Below are 24548 nucleotides of genomic sequence, written 5' to 3' on the forward strand. Positions count from 1 at the left end.
CACTGGAGCTAAGCACATGTTGCAGACTGAAAGACTGACAAAAGTCTAGCAATGCAGACCCATATCTGGCTGCAGTACAGCAGGAACAAGTGATGAGATGATGTTCAAGGGGTGTGAGAAAGCGATGCTTGTAAAAACCTAGTGTGCATGGTTTGTGAGCAGTTTCAGAAAGGCTGTTGCAGCGGTGGAACAGAGATGGGAGTAGCAAACAACTTGACATGTTTTTTTCAGTGGAAAGCATCATAGCTTCATATTCAAGTATATTCTCTGGGTGAGCTATGAGGTCAGCAGAAGTCTTTATTCTCCTCATCTTTCATAAGAGGCTATTTGACCATGAAGAGTTGACTATCATATTCCTGCTTTCTTTCAGTAGAAAGAGAGTAAATGCTTAGATTGAGGAGACAGCACTCTTATTGCAGAGGAAGGAGTGTGACCGGAGGTCATGGTTGAAAGGATGAAAAAGGGATGAAGAGCAGGTAGCGTCCTTGTGCAGCATCCTTTTTCTATTTTTTTTTTTTTTTTTATTTCATAGTGTAATCGACTGTTAAAATGGTGTCCTGCCCCAGATTGCCACCACGTTGTTAAAGTCCAATATCCTGATGCTAAACCCGTTCGCTGCAAATGTGGACGTCAGTTTTGGTAAGAAAAATCAAGTAGAAGACGTTGATATTGCTTTTTACTTACTGCCTTGAAAGCGTATTAGTATGTATTCTGTAAGTCTTTATGTTGGAATGTGGTTTAGATGGTGGGAGAAGCATGGGGTGGGCTTCAAATGGTAAGCCAGCATTAGGTACAGCTGGTTGAAAAGCCCATCGCTACGTTGTTGCTCTCTGTGTCTTGGGCCTCCTTTGACATAGAGACAGATCCAGGTTTTGCTGAGAGATGAGTGGTTTTGAGATTAGGTGAGGTTCTTGACTGCAGGCACTGTAGAGAATCAAAATGTATGGAGATAATATACTGCTCATAGAGATATATACTGCATTGAGTGATTTGAGGGTTGGGAGATCTTTTGACATGTGTAATGTTTCCTTAGGACTGGCTTTGGACTTTTAGCAGAACAACCCAGAAGAAAACTTCCACAGTGTTAACGTAGTTAAACAATCATCTGCCTTATTTGCTTATTTTCCCCTTTCTTTCACTTACAGCTTTAACTGTGGTGAAAACTGGCATGATCCTGTTAAATGCAAGGTGAGCATGTCAAAGATCTTTTCTAAATGCATGACTTTGCACATAAATTGACTAACTTTTTCAAGATGTAGAAATGAAGCACAAGCTTTGTGGCTGTTCGCATCAAGTAGCATAGTAGTTCACCTGTTTAGATCACAGTGTGAGAAGAATTGGTGAAATCATACTGGATACCTTTAGGATGCCTCAAAGTTGGACCTTGTGAAGGAACAGTGCGTCAGCCAGATGGGGAAATGTCTGGAGGGAGGAAGCTGTTACAGCTGCAACCCTCTGAAGAGGAACGAAGGTGCTTCAGGAGTGATGCTTCACTTGACAGCAAGCATCCTGTACTAGGTGTTTCTATAGGTGTTTGGTGCTTTGGCAGGCTTGTGATTTGTCATACTGAAGGAATTAATTTGGTCCTGGGACCTGCTGCTGTTGAGTGAACTCTAGACCATTTTGTGGAGCTATTGAAAGCTGCAATCCAGCCTGGGATCCTGTGGTCTGTGCAGAGCTCACGGACAGCCATGTTTCATGCCTTGGGGACAGAGAAGTCTGTGTTCATAGTAACAAATGCAAGAAAAGCTTCCTTGGGGAGAGGGGAGGGAAACCTCACCAAAGGTTTAGCATGGTTTAGCTGGCTTTTCCAGGCTAGATGTGGTCAGCTTATTATCTAGTGGGGTGCAAGCAGTCTTCTGCTTTTCTTACTTGCATTCATTTGATAAAGCTGTGTTCTCAGTAAGGTTTGGTAAAAGACAGCATAAGGTGAGCATTGCAAGCCTAAGGAAGAACTTGGCTTGATGTAAACCTAGGCATCACAGAGGGCCTGACTGCAGTTTTGGCAGATCACTGTTACAACATCCTTATTATTTTAGAGTCCCATGTGAAGTCTGTGTTGATTGAACTTAAGAACTGCAAACTCATTGCTGAAGTGTTTGTGCTGAGTGATCATGCTCGCTGGATCAGGATGGTGCTGGAGGAAGTGTCTGCAACTAAATTAGTTGCTGTTCGCACTGCTTTCCAGCACCAACATTCTCCCCGCCCCCCCCCCCCCCCCCCCATATTCCCATGTGGTTGTGTGTACCTTACCTTAATGTAAGCAGCTGTCTTGGGAAGATTTACAGTTCTTCTATTTAAATTTAACTCTCTTCTTGATTTTCTAACAGTGGTTAAAGAAATGGATTAAGAAGTGTGATGATGACAGTGAAACTTCTAATTGGATTGCAGCAAACACAAAGGTGAGGGTTTTTCTCATATTTTATATAGACTTATCAGATGAAAAGGAGGACAGCCTAATTGCTCTGTACTAGGATTATTTTTTCTGTTGGCATGTCATTAGTTAAGAGCAAGCCTTAAAATCCACAGTGCACTGAAGTACTCTTGTTTGAAGAGCCAATAGGTGTTACTGCCTCACATCAGGTGAGGTTCTTCAGGTTAAGTGGAGTTTGCTCTTGTAAGAAAGAGTTAATTGGAGACCAAAAGGAAGCTCAAGTTTTAAGTCTTTGGGCTCCTGTCTGGCACTGATGGCTTTCCTAAGCAAGTCTGTGCCTCACTCCAAGTGTGTGAAACACGTTAATACCACCTGTGGCTTGGTTTGGCTGTGATAATCTACATCTGCCTTTAAATCCCCTGGGTTGGCCTCTTGAGGAGTTGTTCATTTCCGCTGGGCAGGATTCCAGATAGAGACTGGCAGAACAGCTGTTAAGATTTTAGTATGTAAATATCTTCATTCTAGCTAGCCCAACTTTGCTGGAAACTTCAGCATTCATTCTGTTTGGGACGAATTAAAACAAAAGTTGGCATGGTGGCAAGAAAACAAAAGCAGCAGATGCCATCGGGGGGATTAGGAGCAGACCTGGGTCTCACAACTGCTGAGCCAGGAGGGTGGAAGAAGGTGGGGAGGGTGTGAGGAAATGGCTGCTTTGTTTTCTTAGCTCTGTTGTGTAACTGGTTAATGGTATTGTTTGCAGCAGTGGCTGCTTCTTTCTGGGGCTGGCTGCGTGTTTTTCATTGAACTGGAATGTTGCGTTATGGTGAAAGCAGAAACACCCATCATGCTCAAATGTACAGTTCAAAACAGGCTGAAATTGTGCAGTCTCGGCTGCTTCTTTCTGTTTTGTGGGCTGAGACTTGTGTGGTCCCTGCTTGGAGGCTGAACGTTGCTCAATAAAGTGAACTTGGCTTTTTCTGAGGTGGGTGTGTTCAAAGATGTATTGTGGCTCAAGAACTGAACCAGATTTGTTCAAACTTTTCTTGGTCTTCAGGTATTGCTTGTATTAAACCTGAGGAAGAGTAGCCAAATAGCTTGGAAAGGGCAGAGTGTAAGCGCATGCAAAGCAGCTTTTAGCCTTGGGTATCAAATATTTGGGATATCAGAATGGCCACAGCCCTATTTTGCCTGTGACACAGCCCTTGGGACCCAGACGAGGAGCTGCTGCTGCCCCTCAGGTGTGTCATCTTGGTCATGGCCTTAGGGCTCCCCATCTTCTACCTGCCCCTACCTTGGCATGTGCTGCTAAAGACCAGGATCTGAGCTCTCCTTGCTGGCTTTTGTTACGGTCAAACGTTAAACTTTCCCTTACTGTATTCTGTGCCCATTAAAAAGGCTGAAATGATACACGAGTATTTATTATGTAGATCAAACATGAGTTACGTGCCACTAATGCTGGCTACTGGAAATAGGAAGTTACTTGTCTCTTTTTCAGACAGGAAGATGACTGTTTTTGCAGCTTGCTTGCCCAAAGACTTAAGCATAGACAAAGATTATAAAGTTGGTCCTGCTTTTTTTTTTAACCAGGATCTAGACTTTGTCAGGTAGGAGCCATGCTAGTGGTTGGGCTGGTATTTAAAGCATAGCTCAGACTGTCAGAAATAGTATTGAATGGCTGGAGTAAGAAGATTTTTTTTGTGGGAAACACCCCCACAGAGGATGGTGAGGAGAGGAAATGAGTATGGCCAAGCCATGCTAGCATCAGCCCAGCTTATCTGTTGGTTCCTGTAGTCTGGTATCAGCAGCAGAAGAGCTGTTGTCCTTGAACATCACAGTCTAAGCTACTTCCTCTAACATTGTACAAGATGCTCCTACAGCAAGAAAATACTTTGGAGCCCAGGCTGTACAGCAGCAACAGGAAGAAAAATAACATCAGGATAATTACACCAGACATTTGAACAAGCCAACTGTCCTGGAGTCTTATGGTATCCGTATCAATTGAATTAACTGAAGGACAATATTGCAATTCTTCTCGCTCCAAACTGACGCTAGACTCAATTGAGGGGAAGGTTGGCAGGAAACGTAACCCACCCCTCGTAATGATCTCTGCCCTCTTGCGGGCAGCAAGATGTGGAAGGTGGTAATTTCACACTGCTATAATGATGAAGCACGAGCAGTGCTGGCTGGTGGAACATGTGCAATCGGAGCTTCACAGCCTCCGGAGAACCGGATCAGCCTAAAGCTGCGGGGCTGCCAGCCACCACCTCCTCATGCCTGAACTGCCTGCTGGCCCTTGGCCAAAGGCACGGAGAAACCCAAGTGCCTGTCTTGACAGTGGCACAGTCCTGCTGCTGTTCAGAGAGGAACCAGGTAAAATCCTTTCCTGCTGTAGCATGAGGTTGTAGCGATACACTGGGATAGGAATCGCACAGTTGGAGTGTGCATACATCTATCCTTACTCTGTCTCTGTACTATTTCTAGCAGGAAAATAGGGCAGTTGTGTTTGTGGAGGGATATCTTGTGCCTTCACAGCTGTTTGCTTCAGTGACTGCAAGTCAGAGCCCAAATTCTGTGTTGAATTTCTTCATTTTGAAGAACATAGGCAGGAATCAGATCAGGTACCATCAGATGCAAAAATCCCCATTTTCAGTGGGGGAAAAACTCTCCAAGTAATTCAGTTGTTACTGTGGTCTCCGTTGCTGTTTCTAGCTTTTGAAAAGTGCTTTCTCAAGTCCTCCAAGTGTGATGCTGAGCTGCAGTCCTGTCCCATGTGGTCTCCATTTGGGGGAGAAAACTTCCTGTCTTACCAAGATGAAGGTATAAGAGAAAAATACCAGTCCTCCTGGAATGTGGGCTTGAAATCTGGGTAATCCTTTGCAACAGGAGAATGTGAGATGTATTTGTTCCAGCTTGCCCTGGGACACAGAATAGGAAAGGAAAATTAGGCAATTGTTGTATGAGAGAATAGAAAAGTAAAACCCAGCTGAATTGGTTTGTGCTCACAAACTGGAGTTGTGATGCATTTTTTGATGAATTATGTAGAATGGTCTGAATGAAAAAGAGGAGATTTGAGTAGTGAATTCTATGGTTTCCTATATAATTTCTTTTTATTTTGCATTCATTTATTTGCACTTAGGAGACCTGCACTAAAATCTACTTATACAACTACTACTAAATTCTACTTATACAAAAGGTACAGCCCTTGCAGCAGAGTGTGCTGGAGTAGATGGCCTTTTAGTCAAAATAAGCTACTTTCACATATGAGTTCAGTTTAACTATATCAATTTAAATTTGAGATAAGCCAATACAAGTTCTTTATCAAGCCTTTAATTCTCAGTCGTCTTGCGGAGAAGGGTTGAATAGTCAAGGTTTTGCACATTTCTTTCTTTTTCAGTTTGTTGTACAAACTTGGTTCTTAAATAGCTCCTTTCTTGAATTAAACTAGGCAGGTTTTAGGTATTTGGTTTGTGTGGCTTTGGGAATAAAGAAACCACATAGATCCATTACTTTTTTTAAGTGGACATTCAAAAGAGTAAGAAATATAGAAAACTTGGGTTTGTGCATTTATTTTGACCTCTTAAGGTGTATCAAGGCTGTCTGAAAGGAGCCTAAAAGGAGGAGGGGAAACCTGTTTCAAACCTGAGTTTCAGTGATGTTAATCTTTCTTCATCTTAAAATACTAAAGGAAGAAGAACAAAGATGCTAACGGTGCCGGTCTTCACCCAAGGCACTGTTTGGTTTTTTTTTTGTGTGTGTGTGTGTGTTGAAGTTAAATTAGTGTTAATGAAAGTTGTTCATCTGATACTAAAAATGCCCCTGCCTTACAGCTTTTGGCTCCTGGCATGTCACTATCTCATTATCTTCTGGGCTAGACAGGGCTTGAATGCCTGATGTATAAAACAGGCAGATTTTCTCCCTCCAAAAAAGCTATTGGCCATTTTTCTCCTCTAAGTGAGATAAAATGGCACAAACCCAGTTCTGTTCCTTTTCAGGTCACTCTGAACATGCGCTCCCTCTGTACATTCTGGAAGTCCTACATTTGTTCTAACGCGTGGAAATTCTGGCAGCCCGCTAGATACTCCCTGGGCACCAGCATTGAACTTTGGTCTTTCATTTCTCACCAGTGCAGTTTCGTGCCAGAGCTGTGAACAGCATCTTTCCTAAGATGTCAAAGTGCCATCTTTTCCTTTCAGATGAGCAAATGTTTAAAATGCCCTGCTTTGCTCAATGACTCTAGGTGTTGTCATGGTGTACTGTTTTGTGCTAACTGTAATTAAGTTCAGCATTTTTTAAATTGAAATGCATTAAGAAATCCCTGTGGTGTTTGAAGGTTGGTTTTTGGGGTTTTTTTTTGTTTGTTTGTTTGTTTTTTAAATAGGATGGGTTATAGGTGAAGGCATTGCTGTGAACGTGGCTGGGAGGCTGATGTACACCAGTTGCCTCCGGGAGTTCCGGAGAGGACTAATCTGTTTCACCTGCCCTGAAATACAAAATAAGTTTCTGTTTAGCCTCCTGTTCATAAAAGGGCAGCTGAGGTTTATGGTGTTTTATGTACATGCAGCCTTTTATGACAAAATAGTTACTGTTCTCCTTTTGCCAGGTTTGCCTGGGCTTTTGTTTCAAAGTGCAGCACATAAGCACAACGCAGACTTGTTTAGAGTGGAACAATGTTAATGAGGTCACCTCTGCATCACAGCATGACAGATAACGTGCAGAATAATCTACTGGTTTAGTGATTTGATTTGCTGGCTATTATGTTGTTGCGTAGCTGTAATTCTCAATAAGATCTTCCTTCCTATCCTCCTTAATCTATAAATCTCTTGCACTTGCTGCGTTGGTGGCTTGTAGTTGCTGCTTTTTTCTTTCCGCTGGTGTTCAGCATTTCTTTAGTATGTTCTTCTCATGGCTTTTCCTTAATTTTTAATAATATTCAACTTCTACACTTTTACACAACTTCATGGATCTGTATAGCTTACTGTGTAATCTGTCTTCCTTGTGCTTTGCTTGACAGGCATATAAAGGCTTGAAAAGGATGGCATTCTCTGTAATAAAAGGGCTGTAATTAGGGTCTTTTTGTTCTAGTTTGCATCACAGGGCTAGAAGCCCTAAGCACCGTGCAGTATAGAGGCACTGAAGAGCTTGGTCTCATCCTCAAAGACAGGAGAGCAGAATTTTAGTGCTCCTAATTGAGCCTAGCTGTGGATGAGGATGGCCCCGCATCCTGGCGGTGTGGACGTGCCCCACTGCACCTCTCCAGCTTGGCAGGTCACCTGGGAACTGTTTCCCTCTTCTTCCAGTTGTGGGATTTTCCTAAGCAGGGGTGATCACTGCAGCTGTTTGTTGGATTAGCTGTCTCTTCCACTGCAGCACGCAGATGTCAGCATCTCATCAGATGAGATGTGTTTGGAAGAAACTGCACAGCTCTGCGACCACCATCTTCTCTTGAAAAAACATTCATCGTTGTGTGCCCCAGGGTCAGTGTCTGAGTGACAGGGGAGCTGTGTCATGATGTGGCAGGGGTGCAGTGCCACTGTTCATACATACTAGCAAAGTGCACCATGGCTGATGAGCAAATTGAGCAGGGATCCTCACAGTTGTGAAGGATGTTGATAGGATAAACCTAAATTTGGGTCCTGAGGTGTTGGTGCAGGATTGGAAGAGGGAGGAGGGCTGCCTGGAAAAGGAAAATAGATACTGCACTGGGTACTGTGCTCAAAGGAGAGACCGTTTTTGACTCTGAAGTTCACAGAACTGCATTGACTGACTCATTGGGAACAAGCTTACCTGGCTGAGTATCCATCCTATGGACAGCCCAAGAGGACATCTTGAGCTTGTCCCCCTGAGGGGGGCCAGCAAGGGAGCTACTGTGCTTCATTTACTCTGTAGTACAGTTACTCTGTTTGTAGGACAAACATAGGTGATGGGGATGAAAGCAGGTCTGGAAAAATCCCCTTATGTGCTTGCTTGCCGCTTGAACCTATCGGAGTAACAACCAGCCCCAAAAAACCTGAACCAAAACAAATAAGTAGCCAGCTAGCATGCAGTGTACTGACAGACCATGAGGATGGGAGGAGAGGTGCGACTGCAGAAAGAAACGTTCCTCAAACTACTGGAGTAGTTCCCCAAATCTGAGGAATCTTTTTACTTGCACGATAAGCTTGGTCTTCTGGTTAGACACTGAGCTTTGCCCTCTTATTCAGGCCAAGCCCTGTTGTGACCTGTTGATGGTATGGGAATGCTGCCCTTCTTGGCTGAACAGGAGAGCAGCGCTCTCCAAACAGGTGCTGTAATAGCATCTCCTTTCAAAGGAATGGCTCAGGAAAACCTTGCTGGTTGTGTGAGGTGTTGCTTGTTTCTGCCCAGTCCTTAACCCTTCCCCTTCAGGATCAGGCAGTAGGTCCAAAGCAGGACTTTGACGAGGAAGAAATGATGGCAGTACTCAAAGTGGAGTGCTCTGCCATTGCTGTGGAGACCAGAATCGTGACATGATTTAGGTTGGAAGGGAATGTCATCTTGTTTGGCCCCCAGCTCGAAGCAAGGTTAACCTCAAAGTTAGGGCAAGCTGCTGTAATGAGCCTTATCTTTTATTAGTGCTCAGGTCTACAAAGTTGCAATCATCAGGAAGCAAAACTAGCTGAAAGCACTTTAATTATGTTGGCCAAAAAGAAGTTGCAGTCCCTCATGTCTTCCCCCTTGTGTCTTTTCCCTAGTAACCTGCTTTGCCTTACTGCAAACCTCCCTCCCTGCAGTGGGAAGTGCCACGTCTGACATCTGGAGACTACATTGGTCTTTTGCACCTTCTGAGCTATCTTCTGAGTACTTCTTGGTGTGCAAATTCTCCTGTCTCTTAAAATACAAATAGGCAAATTCATATGAAAATGTAGCAGTAGTTGGGACACTTGGAGTGGATGTACAAGAATGTGTTGGATTGTGTCCTACATAAAAGTAGCAGCTATAGACTGAACATGTTGGTTTTTTCCTTTATTGAGAGTTTGTCTGAATGCCAGGATAGGAAATGGTTGCTCTGGTTAGCAAACAGCAAAGACGTGCTCCTAACTGGGGAGGGGATTTTATATGCTTCTGATCCAAACACTGCAGCTGATTGTACATGAGTGTGCATTATTTGTTTGGGTATGTTTGTTATTGCCTTGTAGATAAAACTGGCTTCTGCAAAAACTTCATAAATGTTGGTGTGGTTGTATGATGAGCTGGACTGAGGAACTGATCCAGAATAAAATGCTTTTGTTTTATTTTGGGGGCTTTTTGCTTTGTACTTGCTGCTTGATTTTTAACCTGATGCGTTCCTTGGCCCAGCTCTTGTGCAGCTGCATTGTGGCCTGGCATAAGAGAAGTGCCACGGGGACAGGAACAAGTGGCAGAAGAGAGTTGGACTGGTTTCCTTTGCTCGTAGAGGCAGCTTAGTATATTCTTGCAACCTTGGCTTTGTGTACTTATTGGGATACTACAGAAATAATCTTTTATTAATCTGATATTTTAAAATATCATTTTAGGAAGTGGCCATTTGCTGCTGATGTATGAGAATATCAGTGTTGTTAAAAAAAACCTATTCCCCAAAGATTTTCCTGTGCAGTGCTACTTTTTGATGATATTGTATTTGTCAAAGGCCTCACACCTGAAAGGGAAGCTCCATGTGGGCTTTTGTAGAAAAGACTTCAGTGAGGTGTCACATGAAGGGAGCGGGGAAAAGGGACCTGATGGGAAATGTGGAAATGCCCCAGGAGGAGAAGTGTCTTTTTAGCTGACAGAAGCTTATTTGAAGCATGCTAGATACTTGCTGCACGTTTTCAGATACTTTTTGGATGGCATTTTACAACTGCAGGTGTCTTGGATTGATAGCAGCATGATATCAGCTCACCGTTAAGCTTTTTTCAGTTTGAGTGCTGAAGTGGACCAAACAGTTAATGGTGAGGAAAGCCAGATGCTTTCCCCTGGGCTGTTACAGAACATCACTACTGCTGTGATTTTGGAGAAGGTCATGAAATTACCCATCCAGTGTACCACTGTGATAGCAGCACAGGTAAAATGTGTTATTCCTTAGGGGTTTTTGCTATCTAACTGCTCTGATTTTGGAAATATTTTAAGGCCTGACTTGGAAGAGGATCACGATGATCAAAGGGAAGAAGTAAATCATGCATTTCACTTGACATGCTATCTCTTGCTGCCACGGGAACGCTTCTAACTTCACAAGACTGTTGTGGGTTCTGTGCTTTCCCTGCTAACAGTGCTCTCTGTCCGGTGAATAGGAATGCCCAAAATGCCACGTCACCATCGAGAAGGATGGGGGCTGCAACCATATGGTCTGTCGGAACCAGAACTGCAAAGCGGAGTTCTGCTGGGTGTGTCTGGGCCCCTGGGAGCCCCACGGATCTGCCTGGTGAGTTCAGGAGTGTGCCTTGCTGGAAGGCAAGGAAGCCGTGATGCAAACAGAATCGATTTGGACTCAAATGTGTGGAATCGGTGTCCCTGTTACAGGTACAACTGTAATCGCTACAATGAGGATGATGCAAAGGCAGCAAGGGATGCACAGGAGGTGAGTCCATAACCTTTGGTGATAAGGGAGATCACCAACCCTGTGGCTTGCTTTCTGTAAACCTATAAATCTGCTCTGAAGAATTTCCTGGATTTGGGACAAGTTCCCCCACAGCTTTGGACTCTTGCTTCATGCCAGGAAACAAAACAAAACAAAAAAACCCCAAAATGTTCAAAGCCACTTTAACCCAATTTAAAGAACATGTTAACTCAGTTGTCTGTCACGCTGCCTTGCCTCTTTTCTAGCAGCTCTTCACATGAAGTCATCGTAATGCTGTTGGTCTGAGACAACAATCCTCATGTGCTTTGTAAAATGCTCTTTACTACAAAGTTCTTAACGTGAATTCTGAGGTATTTAAACACAGCAGACCTTTTGAATGTAAATAAAATAGACTGCTGTTGTTCCAATAACTGTACTTGGAGGCTTGACATAGAAGAAATTGCGGGTAAAGTTGCAACTGCATTGAACTGTTTTGTGAATATGGATAGAGCCAAAACCTCTTTAATGGGGAGGGATTGCACGCTGTGTGCTGCAGCTTGCAGAAATCCATTTCCTGCATCTCTGTCGAAGTACTGTTACAGCCAAGAACCGAAGTATTTCCTGCAGCCCCTCCTCCTGCAGATAGGGGTGACTTTGGCTGATATGTGCTACCTTTGTACATCCACAGCATACAACTTTAACCATGCCCATGTTGTCATTTTTTTACAACTGATCTGTCAGTGAGAAGAAAATAAGATTAATGGCTGTATATTTAGTCATCTTGGTTCTCTTGTACTACTTAACACATGGTTTCTTTCTTCTGCTCTATAATCAGTGTGGCCTAGGCAACCTAAGGTTGCCCACTTAACACAAGCACAGTAATTGCTTAATTAGAATTCCTTATTAGCCCCCCAAAAAAATAAAAATCTGTTTCTCCCTGTTTGTCGTGATACTGGAAGCATTTAAGTCCTGTAGCTTGAATTGAGAGGCTGAAATTGGAGACCGATCAGGCTTTAGCAATAGGGTTCTAAAAACTTTCAAGCTTGGGAGTGAGGGTGTTGCAGCTGTGCTAGGAAGTCCCCTGCATGACAGTGAGCTGTCGTGGGTCTGGCCTCTTGTTTCCACACAATGTCGGGGTTAACAGTGCTGCACAAAGCGGTGCCATTTAAGTCTGGCCAACATGAGAGGAGAGGAAACACCTTTGGAAAGGAAGCTCGTTCTCAGGGTCAGGAAGAACCTTGTGAAGGGTTTACTTCTCTTGCAGACATTACTTTGTTTTAACTATTTGTTTTCTTTTTCCCTAATGGGAATTAACACAGCGATCCAGAGCAGCCCTGCAGAGGTACCTGTTCTACTGCAACCGTTATATGAACCACATGCAGAGCCTGCGCTTTGAGCACAAGCTCTATGCTCAGGTGAAGCAGAAAATGGAGGAGATGCAGCAGCACAACATGTCATGGATCGAGGTGCAGTTCCTGAAGAAAGCAGTCGACGTCCTCTGCCAGTGTCGTGCCACACTCATGTACACTTACGTCTTTGCCTTCTACCTCAAAAAGAATAATCAGTCCATTATCTTCGAGGTAGGAGAAAACGTGGTTGTCAGGAGCTCAGATTACAAAGCTAAGTGAAATAGAGGTTTAATGCTTGGAGAAGCTCTTGTCCCCAAAGTGAGTCTGTCTTAATATTCTGTTGTGCAAAAGTTAGAGGCCCTGCTGGGCATTGTGTAGCATTGTTTGCTGGAGGAGGAAGTAGAGTTACAAGATGCTGCCCTCTGAAACAAGAAAGGGAGCAAGGTTCTGTCCTGAACAGGCAAAGAAGGTATTAAAGCTTAAATCTGGCATTTTGACTTTCCCTGGTGTTGGCTTTTTTCCAAGGGCACTACAATTAAAATTGCAGTTGAAGGTCTAAACATGGAAGTGCAACCTGCTTCACAAGTGAAACCATTATTTATAATTTAGAACAGTCCTTTGCTGGTCTTCCTGCAGAACCTAAGCAGGATGCTTCTGTGCTGCATGCTCAGCAAAGGCCACACAGAACTACTGAGCAGTAGTGAAGGTTGTGCTCTGATGCTGCTGTGCATGTACCAGGAGTCAGTAGAGGCTTTGCCAATCCTGGTAAAAAAAATAGACAAGGAACAGAACGGGAGATGAATTGCCTTTTATGCACTGTACCACTAGTAAGGAAAGGAATTTTTTTTTTTAGGCTTGCAGGATATTGCGGATCGAGGAAGACATAAGACTTGCTGGTAGATATGCAGATTTTCTTCTGATCAAATGAGGAAATTTCAGCTTTTTCAATCTTGATGCTCAGAGCAGGTTACTAGAGTGTTACACAGTGCATATCTAATCCTGCTTTTTATTTCACTACTGATTTTTACTTGGATTGAAGAAAAAAAGTCTCTTCTTTCCATGCCCACCAAATACCTTTTTTTTTTTTTTTTTTTTTTTTTTTTTTTTTTTTTTTTTGTCTTTGCAGAATAACCAAGCAGACTTAGAGAATGCTACAGAGGTGCTTTCTGGGTACCTTGAGCGAGATATATCCCAAGATTCGCTGCAAGACATAAAGCAGAAAGTACAGGATAAGTACAGGTTTGTTTTTGAATAATCCTCTATCTCAAAGCTGCCTGACTACCCATCTTGCCATCCCATGTGACAGGTAGTGGCATGAGTACTTGCCAAGCTACAGTTTTCTCCAGAGTCATGTCCCTGGGAAGCTGTTTGCTGTTGGCCTTCTGCCATACATTGTGATCAGCTGGTTCCTGGGCATCTGAGAACAGCAGCAGCGGTGTCCTGTGCCAGCCCCTGAAATCGTCAGCGGTGAAGCCCTCACGCAGATGCTGGCAGCGTGGTTTTGTGCCCCTGTTGGGACCAGCCCTCGGGGGAGAGGCTCCCAACTCTGCCTTGCATCTGCTCTGCTGAGCAGTAGCTAGAAGTTTCAATGGCGTAGTGGAAAAATCTTGTGACCAAAAGCAGCGGCTTTTCATATACTGCTGTTCCCGCACAGAAGGCACATGTGGGAATGGCCAGGACTGAGATGGGACCTGCATAGTGAGGACCAAAAAACAAGGAGCGACTTTGTAGTTCCAAGCTGACAGCTTTAGCCTAGGATGAGTTGCCATAAGAGAGCAATCAGCTCTTACTTATCTGTTGGGTCCCTTTTGTGCAAAAAGTGGGTGTAGAAAAGCTGTCCTTAAAGAAGAGGGAGAGCAACCTGCCCAGCTGGGGAGGAGAGCAGAACCACTATGGTTCAAGTGACATGAATGCCAATGGTTTTTACAGTCCCAGGGGATTTGCTTCTGCACAGTGGAAAAATACAAAGCTGTAAATGTGGATGAGTCACAGGATTATGGCTTACATTTTTGAGGCATTTTGCCAAAGTCACTGCATTTGTTATGCCTAGTTTGGGGGGGGGGGAGGGGAACCCAAAGTAGGGTGAGCCGTAGTGACTAAGGGACTCTGGGGAGTGGAAGTAGCTGTTAAGCTTTGGTGGGCCTGTGGCCCATTCTGTTGTAGTCTGGCAGCATGGCTGGGACTGGACAAGACTTACCAGACCTTCTCTTGAGACATTTTGTAACTTACCCTTTAAGACCACCGTTAAGTTGGTATCTCAGACCAAGATGCTTGTTCACTTAAGTCCTCTGAAACTGGATGCTCTTCTAGGGATGGTAACAGCTATCCAGAAGAAATTAAAACCTAATACAGCCTGAATTGCCTGAAAACATAGTATCCCAAACCTACCTTCATGTTTCTGGGAAGAAAGTATGCATCTGTCAAGCCTGCGCAGGTCTCTAATTAACTAGTTCAGTCATGTCTTAATCATGTCCTGCATGGTGCTCTTTGTGTACTGGTTACGGTGTACTGATGCAAGACTGGGACCAAGGATGTTATCGAGGTGGGTTTAAAGAGCTCTGGAAAATTGCAGGAACTGACCTCCTAGCTAATTTGGTTTCAGCTGTTTTGATCTCTTAGCTTGCAAAGACATTTCTAGAAAGCAGGATTAAACCCCCACCACCAGCAGCAAAATAATTGAAGTTGGGAAAGTGGAAACTGTGCATGTTTGCTATCACATGCTTCAGAAAATCAATGGGACTTTGTGTACGCTGATTTCTGTTGCAACAGCTGATAGCAATGAGAAGAGCCAGAACAGTTTTATTCAGATCTGTCAGTCTGATTAGATACTGAATGGTAGCAGCATAAGGGCTGCGGGTTAAGGTGAGGAATTTCTGCCTATGTGTTAGCGGGTGTTGTGACCAAGGATAGCTTTCTGCCAGGGTCTCCTGCTGGGAGATTCCTCCTGTGCACCTTGCTTTAGCGAGCAGAGGGATGTTTGGCCACTGCTGAGCAAGCCGGGTTCCCAGCTGCGAGAGCCCCTCGGATGCTGTCCTGGCTGATGCGTGTGCCTGGAAACTGAACCACACAATTCCCAGCAGGAACCGGTAACTTGGCAGGTGGCTCCTGGGTTCCAGATTCTCACGTTAAAGCACACCTCTCTGGGCTGGGCACTGCCAAACCGTGAACCAGTTAAACAGCAGTGCCTGGGGCCTTGGGAGCTGTTACCAAGACTTGGTCTTATCCCCCACATGCCTAAAGACGATGTAGACTTTGCATCACTGCTGGAAGGGGTTTAATCCAGAAATGCCTGCTGCTTACTTATAATTTGCTCTTTGAACCTGAATACTTTAAATGTTTCTCTGCTTTTATATCTTTTTAGTTGGCTAACGCACCCGAAATGAATGAGGCATCTTTTGATATGTTCCTATGATATCACTTTTCCTCAGTGTCATTGATCCTGGTAGGATGGTACCTAACTCTGGGATCAGTTTTATTTGCAGCTTTATCTGTTTAAATGAGTGTAGGTGGGAAGAGCCCACAGGGCGTAGTGCCCCTCTGAGACCCAGGAGTTTCAATGCGAGGTAAAACTTGCACTCCAGCCGGACCAGTAACCCTTTTTGTAGCCAGCTCAACCGCTTCCATCTCTACTGTGATTTTGGAGGGGAATAAAACTGGGTCAGCCAGCGCTCCTGAGCTTTTGCCCAGCTAGCTCCTGGATTTTTGTTCTCCTCAGAGTAGGCACCAGCCCATGTTTGAGGAGAGCTTTGTCCCATTTTGGGTGTCAGTGCTAACCCATGCTCTGGCTTTTGCAAATTGAAGCTGCTGCTTCTTCCTTTTTCAGTTATTAATGGAGTTTTCTCAGCTGTAGCGGCTTTGGGGATACTTTCGCATGAGAAACTCTAAAGTTGCATGCTGTTTTTTTTCAGCCGGGGGCCTGGAGTTGAGTGACTGGAGTAACTGAAGTCTTAATTAGCACTGTTAACAGGCTACAAAACCAAAGTCCCTTCTCAGGGGATCTCCTCTTTTGGAAGTGAGGCTTAATGTAGGTTTGCATTACTCGATGCTGGGGATGAGCCTGTGGTTCCTAACCTGCCTTTTCTGTGCTATTCCTCTTTGCTGCAGATACTGCGAGAGTCGACGAAGGGTTTTGTTGCAGCACGTGCATGAAGGCTACGAGAAGGACCTGTGGGAGTACATTGAGGACTGAGACTGGCCCCGCATAAAACGAACTCTGAAACCTTTGCCATCTAGAGTGCTCATGCAATTCAAATCAAATACACACAAGGCGCTACGCCTGTTACACCGCTGGTCTGTAGTACCGGGATTCTGTTTTGTTAACAGAAAATTTAAGTAAATTATATTGTAATAAAAAAAAAAAAAGGTAGATAAACCATTGTACAACAGTATTCTAGGCGGCCAATACGAGTGTGACAGATGCACTAAAAAAAAAAAAACCCTCCAACTTTAACTTGTAACGTAGCTTCATTCTCCAAGCCGACTCCTTTTTCTTTTCTATCTTTCTTTTCCTGTGTGTAGTACAGATGAAATTTAAACCAGTTTCTTGACACTGCTTTTCATGTCCAAACCAGCCATTTTGATGTACCTTTGGTAAGGGGGGGGATGGCTCTCCCGTCCCCCTCCTCCTCTCTGCCACCCAAGTACACGGATGAATGTCGATTGGCTCATTGTAAAGGTGATTCTTGGGGAGGGGAGGAGGGGGGGTACACAGCAAGGAAAAAAAAAAAAACCTTTGTATATGACTTTTAAAACAAAAAGAGGACAACACAGTATTTTTCAAAGTTGTATATAGCGCATATGCATGGACAAAGAGCAAGCGTGGCACGTGTTTGCATAATGTTTAATTACAAAAAAATATTTATTCTTTAAAAATCTTCAAGATTATGTCTATTTGCTGTGCATTTTCTTTCAGTTTGATTTTTTTGTTTTGTTTTGTTTTCCCTGGGATGGGGTGGGGGAAGCGTGTGCTGGTGTAGTGAATATTTTTGGGGTGTGTTTGTTTTTTTTTGTTTGTTTTGTTTGTTTGTTTTTGGTTTCTTGTGTTTTTTTTTTTTTTTTTTTTTTGGAAGGCTTTTACCAGAGAAGTTGGGTTTCTCCTCTTCCTGCAGTTCCTTTATGTCCACAGCCTCCAGTTTTGTGTGTGTATCCATTGCTGGCAACGGACCCATCCCCTCGCGTGCAGCTCCTGATGCTCGGTAACCCTGTGTGCATTGCGTTAGTGACCAATGTACGCTGTGATTCAGGACGCTTTGCCTTTTTTTTTGGCCCCAGATTGATACCTGCCCAAATCCAACTCTGCTGTTCCCATCCATGCACGTGCAGAACATGTGCTCTTAACCCAGAGGAGGTGTGTGTGTATTTAGAGTTTTATTTTTAATTCCGAGGCAGGAAAAGGAGGTGTATTTTGCACCACTTCTCAAAAGACTTAACAGAAAGATTTCGGCTGTGGATCTCCTCTCCCTCCCCCTTTCATCTGTCAAATGGACCGTTCCTTGCTGTTTAAGTTTCACTTACATTATAACGAGTCGTAACATTGAAAAGGAAAGGTGATGGAATTGTCTTTGTGTTTGTTTTGGGCTCAATTACTGGGCATACTGTCCCAGCAACTATTTAACACTCCATCTAGTGCAGTAGAAGTTGAAATCGGCGGGGTATTTTTCAATTAAAAGGGGAAAGAACTAATGAGTTAGCTACTGAGTCCATTTTTATGATTTCTGTAACAAGAGCTATGTTAAAGTAAACAATTGGTGGTGGTTTTATTAAATTTACTCCTGTATAGGAATTCCTTCTGTGGTATTTTTCGCCAGGCTGGTGTCCTCAAAGCTTTCTTCCAATCTGCCAGCTTCAAGGGGGAATTAAAAAAGGCTGATTACAGGCAGGTCTGTAATGTGAAATGCTGTTTCCATATGGCACCCGAGTCACTTCAGATCCCTCACTGACGAATACCGACACTTCCAGCGATGTAGTTTTGTCTGTCTGTACGTGCTTTCCCCTTCACCTGCCCCCCACGATGGCTTATTTGCCCCTGGATATCACACGTGAGAGTATCCGCACCGCAGCCCCTTCCCCTGTGCTGTTCCTGCCCCTGCTCCTGAGGGCTGGGACGGAGCAGGTGGTGACTTGGGCTTCCCCTTGGCTCGCAAAAAATTCCCCATCCGTGTATTAAAATGCTTCTGAAAGCCACGTGCGCTCTGCTGGAGCGCGGTGGGCTGGGCGAGTGGAAGCACGGAGCCTACCCGCTGTTGGGTTTTTACTCCCACGTTCCCGAAACTGAATCTACAAAGGATGGGGGCAGGCTCCAACCCAAAGGAAACCTGGTCCGTGGTGTCTTCGATCTTGATGGCTGTTGGCAAACCTTAAGATAACGATTGTTAAAACCCGGGTCCGTGGGAGCAATCTGCTGCTGTTCCTCTCCGGCTTGCCATTACCTTGCCCGTGGTGACACTGTCCCCGCTAACAGGCTCTGCAGCCTCCTCTGTGGAAAATGTAAAGGAGGAAAAAAAAAAAGAAAACCCCAAACCAAGCCCACCCCATCCCTCCCTCCCTCCTCCTGAGGGTCTGTGGCTCTCCGGGGGGGGTCAGGGGGCCCGGCCTGTGTGAGACCCTCCCCAGGCCCCTCGGCTGGGGCATCCCACCTCACTCGCGGCCTTCTTCCCTCTCACACCGCGGGGGAAGCGACCAAACCCTTCCTAATAAACTTATATTTTATTATTTCATTAGTTACGTTGGTGTTTTTCATGACAAACGCCGCGGCGGTACCAGGGCGTCCCGGGTCCTCCCGCCACCTTCCCGTCGGGCGCCGCGCCGCGCTCCTCTATGGTTGTCCCGGAAGTGCTTCCGGGGGCGGGGTGTCGGTCGGTAACCGTGGTAACGGGGCGCTTCTTCCCGCTGCCGGAGCGATGGCGGAGCTGCAGGCCGCACCGGTGAGGGGCCGACGGCCTCCGGCCTCCCCCCTGCCCGGGCGGGCCCCCGGGAGGGCTGGGCTGGGCTGGGCTGGGCTGGGCTGGGGGCTTTGGGGGGGGGGGTGTGAGGGAAGGGGAGGCCGGGGCGGGCGGCAGCGGGAGGTGCTGTTAAGAGTGAGTTTTTAATCTTTGCACACTTGGTATCGAAGACAGAATGGAAATTCAGCCTTATTCTGGTTTTTATTGGGGAAATCTAGTGAAACCTAAACCCTTCTCAGCGTCCGTCAGGGCTCACTTTTCCCCGTGTGCTCCTGTAAAATTGCCCGCGTTCCGCTGTGTCGTGCAACCTGATTTCTTATCGTCAGGTGCTTTTAAGGAAAATAAATGGTCTCGGAATAAGGCAAAAAAATTCCTCTCATGGGTAAATATCTGATTAAAAGGTGAGGAGCAGAAAGAAGGAATAAATGCTCTTTTTTTTTGTGGTGGAAGATGGTCCTTAATGAAGCCCTGCAGGCGTCTGTACCAGGCCTGTGTTATTTGGTGTATCTAGAAATGATCTGGACAAAAGGATGGCTAGAAAGTTATTCAGGTGAGGAGGAAATAGGAGAAGCTGCAGGAAAGTCTTAACACTGCTGAGCAATAGGACTTAGAATTAGAATGATGTATACAGATTAAAAAAAAAATTGCAAATATATAAAAAAACTGAGGGGCTTTGTGCTGGTTATTGCTGCTTAGGAACAAGTGCTTGGAGTTGGGTAATTCTGTGAAAATATCAAGTCAGATTTTCACAATAGGAGTCAGAAAAGTGAACAAAATGTTAGAAATTATTAATTATTAAAATTAATTATTAATAAAATGTTAGAAATTATTAAGAAACAAAGCTGGTAAAAGCCTTTCCTGTATATGTCTGGGTTGTTTTCCATGTCTCAGATACTGTACTCAGGATCTCTGATCCTCCCCACCTCTGATAAAAAAAAGAGAGTAGAATGAGAAAATGTTCCCAAAACATTACAAGGAACAAGGGTAGACTGAACCTCCACTTTAAAAAATGGTTTATTAAGGAGGGGGGAGGTGACACAGGTTGATAAAATCCTGTGTTGTGTCTGGGGAAGAGGAGTGAGGAATGTCTCTTCCCCAAGAAACTGGAAGTCAAGAATAAAAATGTTTCCCTGTCTAATCATGTTTCTCTTCTGTGAAGGCTTGATTTTTGATGCCAAGTAAGAAAAAAGTATAAAATGAATTTCTTTTCCATGGACTGGGTACCTGCTTGTCCGTGAACTCTGGGCAATATTTGCAGGTTGAGGTGTGTGGCGTGCTGTGCAATGGGACGTTGCTGTGCTCACGCGCCTGCGGGCTCTGATGGTTCTCCAGGAATGACTTTGTGCTAATTAACTTTATAAATGTTTTATAAGAAATGCTTTTGACGTTTTCCTGTGTGATCCCTAATTAGCGTCTTAAATGCTTGAGTTTGGGATTTTTTACAAGGTAACGATCACTTTCTAGAATCCTAATAAATAGCACCGAACCTGCGGAACAGGAATGTACTGTAAAATGAGTGCGTTTATTTAATCTACACAGTGAACAGAATTTCTGCCTAGCTATGGCTAGGGAAGAGCAGTGCTTGGCAGGGCAGATTTTGTCTAGCAGCAATGACGCTATTTTTATGCCGTCTTTGGGGATTTGCCAGTTGTCCTTTCTGATTATTTTCTGGAATAGATCTTCAAGAAACCTTGCCTGGTATATTTAATACTCCTCTTTTCTGTCTTTTCAGGTTTCTTCATTGCCAGTGGCTACAGAACCCCCAAAACCCCATCCTAAAAAAGGTTTGTTTGAAGATAGGATTGTGTTTCTTGGGCAGGTTGATTTTAAGATTTCTTTTATAGCGTGTGCAGCTGTCTAGTAAGAAATAAATGTCCACTGGGAAAAGATGAGACTATCTAGACTGTAAGCAGCTGAATACTTTTTTCTAGGGTCTGTATGATCACTAGCTCAGGGCTTTTGCTGGCGGACTTGCTGTACCTGCAGCCTGCATCATGTTTGCTTATAATCTAAGAGACTGTTTATTTTATTGTGTACATACTTGTTGGGCTGCTAATGAGTTTGATATTCATTTTTCTCCTTAAATAATACCAGAGGTTTGTTCATTTTAGGTTCTTCAGAATAACGTATTGCTGTAGAAATGATCTTGGGAAACTAACATTGTGTCTCATTGATTTTTCGTGTCGCATTTTCTAAGTTTTGAAGTAAAAGGGAGAGCAAGTGAGATCAAACCAGTCAGGTTGTAGCTGGTTTTAATTATTGTTTGCTTGGTTTGGTTTTTTTTTTTTTCATACTGAAAGTGAGAGTTAATCAACTCAGTCTGAGTTGTTTTGAAATCTTGGTTGAATCTGAACTGTAACAGGAACAATTTCAGTTACCGGTTCAAAATGTTTGACTAAAGCCTGGTGTTTTGTAAGGAGTCCAGTAAAGCCTGCAGCACAATTTGATCTTGCAGCCTCTCCTTTCCCATCTTCCCTTTCTCTTGCGACGTGACTTGTCCTGGTGCACGTGAAGAATGTTTCCTTCTCTGTGATGCTGAGCTGTGCTTACGTTCCTAGTGCAGATCTGTTCACCATAGAGACTTTTGCGCCTACCTAAGGTGAGGTTAGGGGTTTTTTTATGGATTTTCCTTTCTCAAGTGTCCAGAGGGCCCCATCAAGTCAGATTAAGAGTGAACTCTGCAGCGTTGCTAGAACCCCAATATACTTATTGTGCCAGTCAGAAGCAGTCCTCCTCTTCCTTTACCTTTTAATTCAGGGAAGCTCAGTTAGAAAGCTCTGTACTTTGGCCTTTGTCTACTCTGAATGTGTGATGTGCCTGTCAGAGTATGCTTTGGGAGGAAATCTTCCATGTTTCTAAATTCCTTGTGGTGGAGACTGCCTTGGTGCTACATCCTAGTTTCTGCCTAAAGGTTCTTTGTCTCACATGTAGGCACTGTGCCATACCTGGCCCCGGTAAGCTGGAAGAAACACTTTGCTTTTCTTTTGGAGAGGTCAGGCTAACATCAAGTAGTCCCAATTCCTGGCAGCAGAATTCCAGCACTTGAGCAGAATATTGCTATCCTGGAGACAGTGCTTGATATAGACCTACAGCTGTTGGCTTGCACGAGTCCGAGACTCTTTCTGTACATTGCCCCAAGCTGAAACGATTGATACTGCTTCAGGCCTGTATGCAAGTAAAAATAACCCCCCAAACTTGCTTTTATCTTGACTGACAACTCTTTCAGAGCAAGGATGGCTGTTACTTTGAACCAATTAGCATGGCTTCCGTGGAGGCACTGATTCACTCCTTAGCGAGGTGGTTCATCTCGATCCTTTTCTATAAAGGTTATGACTCTGATCTCCTCATCCTTAGTGACCCCCACCTTGTTCTGCCTCATTCTGCGAGTCCCATCTATGATATTTGTGCTGTTTTTACAGGACAGTGTACGTTTGCAGTTCTCTGAATAAAACATCTGTAGAGAGATCAGGCTGATGGTGTTTGCCAAGAGATGGACTATCACTCCAGCGCTCTTTCCTGGCAGGCTGAGGTCTATTAAATCAACTCTGCATAATTCATGAGTGAATGGAATAGCTGAAAAAGAAAGATGGAGCCATCAGCCTTACAAACAAGCCATGGAGGTGTGTTGGATAGAAGCTGTTGTGCCTCTGTCAGCTTGCTTGTTAAACTGTCCGTCAAGTTCCTTCTTGCTTTTAAGTGTACACATTTTAATATTGATTGTTTGGGAGAATGAACTGTAGCAGTTGCAACTTTCTTAATGGGGCTGCTTCTCCAGATCCCGCCTGCTGTTTGATAAAGGGCTGCTTGTTTGTGGCTGCTGAGGAGGGGTTTTCTCTCCTACTCAGCATTTTGCATTAACAACCCTGAAACCGAGCTGGGTGCTTCTTTAAAACGGGCCACCAATGCTCCTTCAGGTTTTAAGGCTGCAAGTCCAAGGCGGGGCAAAGGCCGTGCAAAAGAATTGGTGTCTCCATCACCAGCAATGTTCCTTCCACCTGCTTCATTGCCGTTGGTGTTCGTCCAACCGCACGCCAGAGGGGAGAAAGTAGTAAATGAAATCCGGTTATTTGTGGCTCTGGATCTCCCTTTTGTACCGACACGACCCTTGACTCAAAATTAACTATGGTGAAGAAAAAAAAATCATCTAGCCTGTGACTTTTGTAACTCTGTTTTCTGTTTCTTAAGGTAAATTGAGGCATCTCCAGTACCTGGTGCACCTTGGGCACTTCTGAAATGAAATGCCTTAGAAGCCTTTGTGCTTTGCCATTTAACATTTGACTGTGTTGCCTTTAGTACAGTGGGCAAAAGCTGATTTGAGCTGCCTGATGGTTAATCTCTAGGAAATGAGGGCAGCAAAAAGATTTGCAATAGGGAGTGATGTAACAGTGTCCTTTGTGTGTGGGTGTGATGCTGGGGGCACGTAAGAGAGCAGGGGAGAGAACGAAGGTGATGTTGTATATGCTTTTGTGGAGTTTGGCAGGAAAGAATAGCATCTTTTTCCAATGACAGTTTTGGGTTTTTTTTAAATAGGATTTTCGTAGAACATCTTAATGAAGTATCTTATCCAGTTTCAGTTTGGCTGAGGAGAATTATGGTGAACTTTAAGGAGCCAGGCAAATCTACATCAGTTCTGTTTGAATGGAAGAGTGCTGCTAAACTTATTTTAAACTGACATTTTTAAACACTGAATGGTAACTTTCTGCTGCAGCAATTTGCCTTTTTATATTTGCATTGTATTTTCAAGAAGGATTCAAGAGAGATACTGAAACCACCATTAGTGCAAGCAGTTCTGTGAAATAGAGACCATATGGTATAATATGGTCTCCTATGAACAGTTTGGTGCGGATATAATTTGTACCCAAATAGAGCACATATTGTAATAACCAAACAATGCTGTTGTACACAAATGTAGTAGAGTATGACCAAGTCATCGCTGAAGTCCTAACTTTAATCATCACAGTGTCTGGATTCAGACTGTAACAGCTTGCCTCTGTTTGTAGTGGGTAGGAGTAAGGTATTAAACGTGTGTTTCTGAGAACGTGATCTCAGATTTGCAAAAAATCATTTGAATGACAAAATACACGTGAGTTTTGTTGCTTACCCAGAAGGAACACCAGAAGACCATATTTTCAGTCTGACCTGCGATGCAGATGAGAATACGTTGGATATTGTTGAAGCATGCAACCCGAGAGTCATGTGGCTTCCCCTCGCTGTTACATCGCTTTCCTGCTGTGGATGCTCCTTTGATCCTGTCTGTGAGACAAGAAAAAATGGAAACCTAGTGTGTAGCAACCTGATTTTATGGCTCTTAAACAAGAATAACTGAGTTAAGAGGCAGAATTTGCTCTTGAATT

At 44.1% G+C, this 24548-nt stretch overlaps 2 protein-coding genes across 10 annotated transcripts in view; both read left to right on the forward strand.

Moving 5' to 3' along the window:
• The window catches only part of ARIH1 (ariadne RBR E3 ubiquitin protein ligase 1), a 63425-nt gene extending 45390 nt beyond the window's left edge, over positions 1-18035 (forward strand). The window contains exons 7-15 of one of the 5 annotated variants that reach the window (XM_030013820.2): positions 533-639; positions 1146-1188; positions 2331-2402; positions 5084-5191; positions 10639-10769; positions 10868-10925; positions 12212-12484; positions 13380-13492; positions 16358-18035. In XM_030013820.2, the coding sequence (XP_029869680.1) occupies positions 533-639; positions 1146-1188; positions 2331-2402; positions 5084-5191; positions 10639-10769; positions 10868-10925; positions 12212-12484; positions 13380-13492; positions 16358-16442 (990 nt within the window). In that variant the 3' untranslated portion in view covers positions 16443-18035. The remainder of the gene's footprint in view (positions 1-532; positions 640-1145; positions 1189-2330; positions 2403-5083; positions 5192-10638; positions 10770-10867; positions 10926-12211; positions 12485-13379; positions 13493-16357) is intronic. The other 4 variants (XM_030013821.2, XM_030013822.2, XM_030013824.2 and 1 more) reach the window with 4 other exon arrangements.
• Positions 18036-19036: 1001 nt separating this feature from the next.
• Positions 19037-24548, forward strand: part of BBS4 (Bardet-Biedl syndrome 4) — a 43941-nt gene continuing 38429 nt past the window's right edge. The window contains exons 1-2 of one of the 5 annotated variants that reach the window (XM_041123392.1): positions 19037-19176; positions 20927-20977. In XM_041123392.1, the coding sequence (XP_040979326.1) occupies positions 19070-19176; positions 20927-20977 (158 nt within the window). In that variant the 5' untranslated portion in view covers positions 19037-19069. Of the gene's footprint in view, positions 19177-19341; positions 19745-20926; positions 20979-24548 lie in introns of those variants that run through there. The other 4 variants (XM_030013489.2, XM_030013485.2, XM_030013484.2 and 1 more) reach the window with 4 other exon arrangements.

This window comes from Aquila chrysaetos, chromosome 5, assembly GCF_900496995.4.
Source record: "Aquila chrysaetos chrysaetos chromosome 5, bAquChr1.4, whole genome shotgun sequence".
Classification (NCBI taxonomy): Eukaryota; Metazoa; Chordata; class Aves; order Accipitriformes; family Accipitridae; genus Aquila; species Aquila chrysaetos.